A 10,588-nucleotide genomic window follows, 5' to 3' on the forward strand; every position below is an offset into this window, starting at 1 on the left:
GATTCCAGAGATGTGGGGCTTGTCTTGTGAGGAGAGATTGAGCAGTTTAGGCCTATACTTGCTAGAGTTTAGAAGGATGAGAGGATATCTAATTGAGGTATATAAGATGCTAAAGGGGATAGACAGAGTAGACATGGAGCGGATGTTTCCCCTTCTGGGGCATTCTAGAACAAGAGGCCATAGTTTTAGGCAAAGGGGTGGTAGATTTAAATCAGAGATGAGGAGGAATTACTTTTCTCAAAGGGTCGTGAATCTGTGGAATTCACTACCTCAGAGTGCAGTGGATGCCGGGACGCTGAACAAATTTAAGGAGGGGATATACAGATTTTTAATTGGTAATGGGTTGAAAGGTTATGGGGAGAGGGCAGGAAATTGGAGTTGATGCCGAAATGATTGTAATGAATGGTGAGGCAGGCTTGAGGGGCTGAATTGCCTACTCCTGCTCCTAGACCTTATGATCTTATAAGGCCTCCAGGCAGCCTGTACCTTTGAATTCAAGGACCTAAGTGGGGGAGATGGGGTAATGATAATGTAATAATAGTGATAACCTATGAGTACTTTAAATGTGGTAAACTATTACAGCATTAAATACATTGTATAAAGACTTGGGGGGAGGTGTAGTATAATGTCTGGCACATAAAGGGTCAATGCCAGAGTGAGTATAGTACTGTCCACACAGTGATGTAAGAAAACACATGACCCGTATCTAGGGTTCAGTGTGATGTTGGACAGGGCCATGTGCAGATCTAAGCATGGAGACGGTTCCTAGCTTGTATCCTTTACTGTATTCTTGTAAATAGTTCTAGTAGTTAATAAAGACTTACAGTTAACCTGCTAAACACTATGAAGACTTCATCAAACCTACCAAGACATAACCAATACCCCAGATGTGCCATTCCATTGTGGCACACTAGTAATGATTGTCTCTCTCTGCTGACCCTGAGAAAACAGTTCCACATGGTCTTTGCCAGGCAGGTTTTCCAGGGCCTGCAGTAGTTGTTGGGGACTTCTTGATGGACACATCCAATCAGGCTATGCTGGCTGCTGATTGCCCCAGGATATCCTGATTTTATACTTTACCTCCCTAAAAAGTATCCTGCAGTTGGAAGGAAGAAGCATGGAACATTATGGTAGTTAGGCTTTAACACATCCTCATTGTGCCATTAGCTTTCTTTGGCAAGCAGAGCCTGCACCAGCATTATACCTGTTTAGGTAAGGGCTAGCTAGCTGTCTCCAGATATGACGGTGCAGGTTATGGAGGCTGGGCATGCAATATCTTCTTGTAGCTTGACCTACCTGGCATCCCACCCTTCATTAAGGTTGTCCTCTTCCAAACGGGCATTCCCTTTGAATAACCCTTTAGTGCCAGTAGCGGTGTTGGGGAAAGAACTTTATAAATTACAGGAACCAATTGAAGGACAACTAAGAAATGGTTGAAATTTTCCGACCTCTATACTGCTGTATTCTTTCCATGCCCTCCAGCACACCTAGTGTTGCCAGCATCCAATGCCACCCATTTCAGATGGATGTCATTAAAGCTTGGCACCTGCATGTATTAACGTGCTCGCTTGTTTGAGGTGGGTACTCACGGTGCTGCTGGACCCAATTACTGGAATATACACAAGACATAAGAACACAGCCCACTTTCCAACCCTACCTGTTTGAAAATCAGGAAAACTCCTTTCATCTTTAGGAAAATTGTAGAAATTTGGAACAGTCACGGGGTTCAGGTAGTTGCTATAAATCACTTGGAAGTTCAGCATTGCAGTCTCTGCGTTCAGCTAAACCTTTGAATTCAACCAAGTCCTTGTTACCGCTCCCAGTTAATTTATCCTTTCATAGGATGGTGTGTCGTTGGCAAGGCCAGCATTTGTTGCCCATCTCTAATTGCCGTTGAACTGAGTGGCTTGCTAGGCCATTCAGAGTCAACCACGTTACTGTGGGGTCTGGATTCACGTGTAACCAGACCAGGTAAGGATGGTCGATCTCCTTCCCTAAAGGGCACTATCAAACCAGATGGGTTTTTATGACAACTGATGATAGTGTTAGTAATAGTGACCATGAAACTAACAGATTTTTATTAATTTAATTCAAATTTAGGCTGCTGCTGTGGTGCAGTTTGAACTCATATCCTCAGAGCATTAGCCTGGGCCTCTGGATTACTAGCCTCAGTGACATTACCACGACGCTATCATCTCGCCTATCACTCCCTGTGTAATGTTTGTGACAGAACCCATTTTGTTTTGCAGTTTCTTTGTTTGTTTAACAGAATCTGATTTGTGACCTTTTTTATTTTTAGGTTTTTCAAATTACATGAACGGAAGTGTGAACCTATTACAATGACAGTGCCTCGGAAGGTCAGTGCAGTAGAAAAGCCCATTATGCAAGTAATCAAAAGGGACATGGAGGGAAATGCAGAAGTTGCATCCATAGAACTGCAGAAAAATTAAGGCACAGAAAGAGGCCGTTCAGCTCATCGTGTCTGTGTTGGCTGAAAAAGAAACTAGCCACCCATTCTAGTCCAACCTGCCAGCTCCCAATCTGCAGCCTTACAGATTACAGCACTTCAGGTGCCTTTTAAATGAGTTCAGAGTTTCTGCCTCAACCCATATGGCCTCATTCGATGATTCATTTAGTATATCACCCTCCTCGCAGCTGTAATTGATTCTTTAACCAATAATGCTACACCCTCACTTTTTTTAGCCCCTTCTCTATCCTGTCTGAACACCCTTTATCCAAGGATGTTGAGCTGCCAATTTTGCCCAGTTATAGCATTGCTATCATGCTGCCATGTGTCTATCTGTGCCCTCAGCTCATTGGCTTTGTTTGCTATACTCCATACGTTTAAATATGCACCTTTTAACACTGCCAAATTCCTGTGTTGTACACTCTTTAACCTTCGCTTCTTCTGTTTTGCAGAGTCACTCGCTAATTTTCTGTCACCCGCTCCCTGCTCTGAATTTGTCCTATAATCTGCTCTCAGGTTCCTATCCCCCTGTCAATCTAGTTTAAACCCTCCCCAACAACACTAGAAAATCTCCCTGCAAGAATATTTGTCCCGGTCTTATTCAGGTGTAAACCATCTCGCTTGTACAGATTCCACCTTCCCCAGAACTGGTCCCAATGTCCCAGAAATCTTAAACACTCCCTCCTGCACCATCTCTCCAGTCACACATTCATCTGGTCTATTCTCCTATTTCCAAACTCACTAGCACGTGGTCTTGGGAATAATCTGGAGATTACCACCTTTGAGGTCCTGCTCGTTGATCTCTTTCCTAACTCTCTAAACTCAGCCTGCGGGACCTCATCCCTTTTTCTACCTATATCATTGGTACCAACGTGGATCACAGCCTCTGGCTGTGCACCCTCACCCTCCAGAATGCTCTGTAACCGTTTGGTTATATCCATGACCCTGGCACCAGGGAGGCAACATACCACCCTGGAATCATGTCTGCAACAACAAAAGTGCCTGTCTGTTTCTCTAACTAACGAATCCCCTATCACTGCTCTTTGCCTCTTCTTCCTCCCCTCCTGTACAGCTGAGCCACTCGTGGTGCCACAAACTTGGCTCTGACTGCACTCCTCCTAGGAACCAACATTGTCCAGCATCCAAAACAGAAAATCGATTAGCGAGCTGGACCTCAGGGGACTCCTGTGCTACCTGCCTGGTTCTCTTGGTCACCCATTCCCTCTCTGCCTCCATGCTCCTAGCCTGCAGTGTGACCACCTCTCTGAATGTGCTATCCACATAGCTCTCAGCCTCGCGATGCGCCACAGTGACTCTAGCTGCCGCTCAAGCTCTGAAACCCGGAGCTTAAGTTTCTGCAGCGAGTGACTCTTACTGCACATGTCATCATCTAGGTCACTGGTAGCGTCCACGACTTCCTACGTACTACAGAACACGCATTCCATGCAACCGAGCTGCCCTGCCACGTCTTAACTTTACTTCATTCACTTTAACTTTATTTCACTTTGGTTTACCTATGTTAATTTTACTCGGCCTTAACTTCATAAACCTTACAACTATTGATAACTCTTACTAGTAAACCTTACAATAAACTTTAATAAATCTTACAATAAACCTTACTTAAAGCATCAATTTTTAATAAATATAACCTCTTCAATTTTTAAATAATCAATTCAGATATTTTGAATCTTAAATATTTGTTTATTTAAAAAATCTCTTGACAGTTTTCCCATTATCATCCAAAGGTTAGTCAGTGCTTGGAAACCAAACCCAGATTTGACCCAGCGGGTGATTTGATACCCAGAATAATATTTTGACAGTTGAAAAGTTATCTGAATGATTCCAGTGGATGATATCTTGCCTGCATGCGAGTTCTTTTAATGATTGAAGTAACAGCTCTTGGAAATGCACGTTAGATCAATCAGCTTCTGCCAGAATAAAAATAGATCAAGGTTTGAGCTTAGGGGCCCTTCATGAGACTTGGCATCCTGAGTCTGGGAAAATTAAATCTGATAAAAACAAAGAGTAGAAGGCAGAACAGCCAGTCCCTGGCAGTGCTGATTTTTGACATTTATTCTTACCCATGTTTAACCAGTTGTTAACCTCTGGGTGCAAAGACTAAATTGAAGCCAATGCATTCCTTTTAAATCAGAAGGTCTGTTCACCTTTGAAGTGCTAAAAAGAGCTTGCTGTGATTTTTACATGGTTTTGTTCAGCATCTCTCAATTCTTTGGTTGCAAAGACTAAAGGCTGATCCCTGTGCTGTGCTGCCTGTGCAGTTTACTAAAGCAGAACTCTGTAGTATCTCCAAAGCCACACATCTCAAGAGAGCACACGATCTAAGAGACATGGGAAATTTCTGTTAAGCTCTGATGTTCAGAGCAGCAATTTAAAGAGCTCCAGTGTAGTATTATGAAATTGTGCTCCTTGTGTGGAAGCATACGAACATGCAAACACATCTGAATTAGGAGCAGGAGTTAGGCCACTCGGCCCCTCGAGCCTGCTCCGCCGTTCAATAAGATAATGACTGATCTGCTGACCACCGCTGGCTTGTGCAGCCGGAGCGCAAACCTATGAATTTGGGTACATGTGGCATGTCACTATCCATCCATTAATCTTAATGCACATGAAATTGTGGGGGGTGGGGGCAGGCCATGCTTCCTGATATGTGCTTCCAATGTGAGAGGTACTTAGGGAGTGTGGTCTCCTATAATTCCCCTTGTGGTCTGAGCAAGAAATGTATTTGCTTCCATGTGTGCATTGGGTATCCTGTGACCCATTGTACAGACAAGATGGGCCGAATGGCCTCCTCCTAAGGGCCTTAAAATTTCAATTGTTTCTATGTGTGGAAAGGACTTTTGTACATCTGGACCATCAAGAGGCAAAGGTACTTGAGAATGGCTATCAGAACTAATGCGAAGAATGTAAAAAGGTAGGAAAGGATAGTATTTTTTTCAAAAAAAATTCAACATTTTAAAGTCCTTTGTCATTGATCATTTAGGACAGATATACAATGCTGGGACTGAACCACACCTTCTAAACTTGATTCTTTCTTAGAATGAAGGCCACTAAAACAATTGATTCACAACCCTGACACCAAGTAACTGGTCAAACTGGCCAAAGATTTCAATACTGTGGAATTGAATAAGGAGCATTTTACGATCAATGTGCATTTTACGACTTGAATATAAATCTCTCGTGGTCACTGCAACTGAAATTATATCTTCTTCTTCCTATGAATTTTGTAGTCAGATCTTTTCCAAGACGACTTATACCCAGACACACAAGGCCCTGAAGCAGCATTAGACCCTGAGGAGTGGATGTCAGGGAAGAACGCTGATCCTATCCTCATCTCATTGAAAGACGGCTACATTCCGCCTAAAAACAGGGAACTTAAATTTGCCAAGAAGAACATTCTGGACAACAAGCCACCTCTCGGACCTCGACGAAGCTACTCCACTTGCGAATCAAATTTTTCTGTACGTGTGCTTAAAGCATCATTGCCTTTCCAACTATTTCTAGTATAAGGTCTGTCTATCCCCCTGCTTCCCAACCCATCCACCACACACACACACACACACACTGCTGCTATTGAAGTTGTGTATTAAAGCCGATATGCCAGTCTGTGAAATATCATAGGCCTATAATCCATTTCAAGCGGATACAAATAGTGTCAACAGCCTAAGCCTGTTAGCCAAGGTGACTGCATTCACTTGGCAAAAAAGCTGAAGTTGATGCCTTTGAGCTTGTACCCCAAGGGAGAGGAGAGGTGCCTAGTTTCTTGTCAGAATCATTGTTGGCGGGCCTTAGTGGGAACATCAGAGTCACAACCCTCCCGGTGAACAGCAGAGAGAAAAAATTGAGCAGGCGGGCATTCAGTCAGCTTATTAAATAAGAAGCCCAAAGCTGCAGGTTTGGAGGTGGAAGCTGAAATGCAGCAAGTCAATTTTTTGCAGTTAGAGGAGTTGTGTAGAAAGCAAGATCAGGTAAAAAAATAACAATGGCACATCCTTCAACTGGAATAAGGCACCTGGTTTATTATTTTTCCTATTCTTCAAAAAGCAAAACGAGATTGAGTAATATAAGCAGAGTTAGCTTTGATTCTGCATTCTGTAAAATAAAATTTAAACTCCAGACTGGCGTTGCCTCATTGTGTTTTGGTCCAACTTTAGACAGTTTGGAGAAGTCCATATGTAGACATGTGAAAGTCACAATATCCAGTTCAGGTCACAACTGAATTCTATTATTATACCCCTGGGTTACACTGTCATATAATTAGATATTGTACAGGTAAGGAATTCTCCTGGATGCAAGATGGGAATCGCTAACACTGCTGTGCCTGAGAATATCTAAGACAAACTAGCTCACAAACAAAATCCACATCCACGACTTGTAGAATGAATGTGGTGTTGCCGGTTGTACATTAGATAAGATTCTGATGGTCCAACACCAGCTGTAAGGTCTGAAAGGACTTGCGAGGGTATTTTAGATTGCTGGAAAGGTGTAGAAAGAGTAATTATGTAGAAAGAGTAATTCTGACATTAGGTTTGATAATTCAGATAATTTAATTCAACCTGAAAGGAGACACTGAACCTAAATCAAATTAACTCACTATTGTAGTCCACCAATGCTCTGATATCTAATGTTGTGATAAACTTGGAATGCAGGGCTGTTTTCTTGTAAGAAACAGTAAACTTTATTTACCGGCTGCTGGTGAGGTTCCAAGCTTGTTCCAAGGCCAACGCTAAAAGCTCCGCCCCTAAGATTCCCCACGCTTAGGGCTGATTTGTCTGTACAGTCACGTGATTCCCATAACAGTAAGAAAAGGTTTAACTTACAATTACTACATTCCCTCCACCTTTAATTTTGTTTTACCCTCTTATTTACAAAACATCTTAACCCATATCATATACAATTATAAACAGTTCACACAATTATAAATGTAGTCTTTGAGGAGGTTTTTGGATTCAGGTAGAGCGGCGCAACTGTACAACTGGAGGACCTCCCATTGGATCGATTTGTACTGGAACTGCAGCTTCAGGGACATCCCTAGACAATGGCAGTTCAGAATTATTTACTTCAACAGGGACATCAGGTATGTTTATTCTTTGTCCATCTGGCACCTCAGGAGCCGAAGTTTTGACTTCGATTTCAGGTGGATTAACTGGTTGTTGGAGGGTTTCTCGACCTCTGAGAAGATCCACGTGTTTCCTAACAATCCTGTTTTCCACTTCTACTTGATAAAATAAAGGTCCTGTTTCAGAGATTATTGTACCAGGGACCCACCTTGGTCCAGTTGCAAAATTTCATACAAAAAACTGTCTGTAAACGCTTGACCTTTACTGTGAACATCATGATTCACTTTCTGACTCCCCTGGTTTCTCTCCACCTTCCCCTCTAAATTAGGGAACACTAGACTCAATCCTGTATGAAGTCAGCGCTTCATTAACAATTCTGAAGGTGTTAAACCAGTGGTCACATGAGGAGTTGTGCGATAGCTGAACAGGAATCTTGAAATTCGTGTTTCTGATGTTCCCGTTTGTATTGCTCTTTCTGCTAACCCGTTGGACGAGGGATGGTACGGTGCTGTTCTGACATGTTTAATCCCATTTACGTTCACAAATCTTTGGAATTCAGTGCTAGTGAAAGCAGTACCATTGTCTGATACAGTAACTTCAGGTAAACCATGAACACTGAAACTCTGGCGCAGTTTTTCAATGGTTGCAGACAAAGTGGGTGATCTCACTTCAAACACATCCATCCATTTGGAACGTATGTCGATAATCACAAGAAACATGGTACCAAGAAATGGACCTACATAGTCTATATGTAGTCTAACCCAGGGATGACCAGGACACTCCCACGGATGCTGTGGAGCTGAAACGGGCAACTTCTGCTGTTGCTGGCACAGGAGACAGTGTTTAACCATTTTCTCTATATCACTGTCTATACCTGGCCACCAGATATAACTTCGTGTGAGCATCTTCATTTTCGAAATACCAGGATGCACACTATGAAGTTCTTCCAATAATGGTTCTCTTCCTTGCACAGGGATGACAACTCTTGATCCCCATAATAAGATACCATTTTGACAACTCAGCTCAGATATACAGGCAAAGAATGGTTTTAATTCTTCAGAGACTTGTGTATTTGACCATCCTTGTAACACTTGTTCGCCGACTATTGCTAAAATTGGATCCCGATTTGTCCAATTCTTTATTTGTCTCGTGCAGACTGGTGAGGAGTCCAGGAAATTTAACATAGGTACTACCTCTTGAGGTACTGGTACATGTGTAATACTATCAGACAAAAGGAGACGATTGAGGATGTTTGCGTTTGCTATATGCACACCCGGACAATGCATAAAAATGTACTTGTATGCCGACAAAATTAAAGCCCATCTTTGAATTCTAGCAGAGGCTATCGATGCGATTCTTATCTTCACTAAACAAACCTGACGGGTTTGTGATCTGACACTATGGTGAAGTGTTGACAGTGCAAATATTGATGGAACTTCTTCACTCCAAATACGATAGATAAGCCCTCTTTTTGAATTTAAGAGCCACCTTCCTGGGCTGCAGACAGGGTTCTGGATATATATCCTATCGGCCTTTCAGATCCATCCTCCATCTTGTGTGATTATACTGCTCCCACTTCTCAGGGAGATGCATCACAAGTGAGTATGAATTCCTTAGACGGATCATAGTGCTCTAGCAGACACGATGAGTATAAAAGCATCTTGGCTCTTGATTCTTGCTGTGCCTTCCAGGGCCATCTATGGTTCTTCTTAAATAATAAGTATAAAGGGGCTAACACTGTAGATAGATTAGGCAAGAATTGACTGTAATAGTTTACCATGCCCAAAAAAGACTTGAGCTCCATGACGTTAGTAGGAGAGGGCACTTCCTTGATTGCCCTGACCTTCACCTCTAACAGATGCAAGCCTTGGGCATCCACTCGATGACCCAGGTACGTAACTTCCTTTGCGTGGAAAGGTGCACTTTTTAAAAAAAAACTAACTCCAGCCTCTAAAAATCTCTTCAGAACCTCTTCCAGGTTTGCCACATGCTCTGCATGGGGGTCCTGTGATTAGGAGGTCGTCCAGAAGACTATAGCTCGGGGAAATCCTTGTAATAAGCTTTCCATGGTTCTTTGGAAAATCGCACAGACAGAGGACTCACCAAAGGGTAGGCGTGTACATTGGTACTGGCCCTTGTGCGTGTTTATGCTGACTAACTTCTTCATGTGTTGTCCAGCTCGAGCTGCTGATACACATGACCACGTCCAATTTAGTACAGGGCCTCCCTCCAGCAAGTTTAGCATAACAGATCTTCAATCTTCGGGATTGGATATTTGTCTAATTTCGCAGCCACATTCACCATTAATTTATAATCCCCAGATTGAATGGTTTGGTCTGGTTTTAGCACAGGGTCAATGGGTGCTGCCCATTCTGAAAATTGGACTGACTGTATTATTCTTAATTTCTCCAAATGGCATAATTCCGCATCTACCTTTTCTCTCAGAGCGTAAGGCACAGACCTTAAAAAACCAGGGTGTTGCATCAGGGTCCACGTATATTTTAGCTTGCAGACCTTTGATTTTCCCTAACTCATCTCGGAATACCCTGTCATACTATTTCAGCAGCTCTGGAATTCCTCCTGTCCTGGACCTGAAAAAATTCTGACCAATGTGGTTTGATTTACTTCAGCCAATCACAGCCCCAGAAGGCTAGGTCCTTCTCCAGTTACAACAATTATTGGCAACTGAGCTGCCTGTTGTCTGTATGATACAGGTACAGAGGTGATGCCTTTCAACTGTATTGCTTTTCCTGTATATGTTTTTTCAAAAAGCAGCAGTTTTCTCCAAAATTAGCCTTCTCTGAGGTATTTAAACACATGTTCTCCCACCACTATGGCTGATGCTCTTGTGTCAACTTCCATGAGCAGAGGTTTTCCATTTATTTGAAGTCTAACTGATTGGTTCAGTTTTTCTGGCCGTCAGATTGTGTAGGGGTTAAACATCAGCCTCAGTAACTCCTGGCTCTTCGATATTGTGCACTTCATTTAACTTAATTTAACTTGACCTGATGTCTGAATAGCTGCCTTGATCTAGCCCTGCACT

At 42.6% G+C, this 10,588-nt stretch overlaps 1 protein-coding gene across 3 annotated transcripts in view; it reads left to right on the forward strand.

Annotated features, from left to right (window-relative positions):
- LOC144684345 (coronin-6-like) overlaps positions 1 to 10,588 on the forward strand; it is a 326,360-nt gene that overhangs the window by 307,509 nt on the left and 8,263 nt on the right. For all 3 annotated transcript variants that reach the window (XM_078548008.1, XM_078548009.1, XM_078548007.1), the window contains 2 exons: positions 2,300 to 2,357; positions 5,716 to 5,946. In XM_078548008.1, the coding sequence (XP_078404134.1) occupies positions 2,300 to 2,357; positions 5,716 to 5,946 (289 nt within the window). The remainder of the gene's footprint in view (positions 1 to 2,299; positions 2,358 to 5,715; positions 5,947 to 10,588) is intronic.

The sequence above is a fragment of the Cetorhinus maximus genome, chromosome 9, assembly GCF_964194155.1.
Source record: "Cetorhinus maximus chromosome 9, sCetMax3.hap1.1, whole genome shotgun sequence".
Lineage (NCBI taxonomy): Eukaryota > Metazoa > Chordata > Chondrichthyes > Lamniformes > Cetorhinidae > Cetorhinus > Cetorhinus maximus.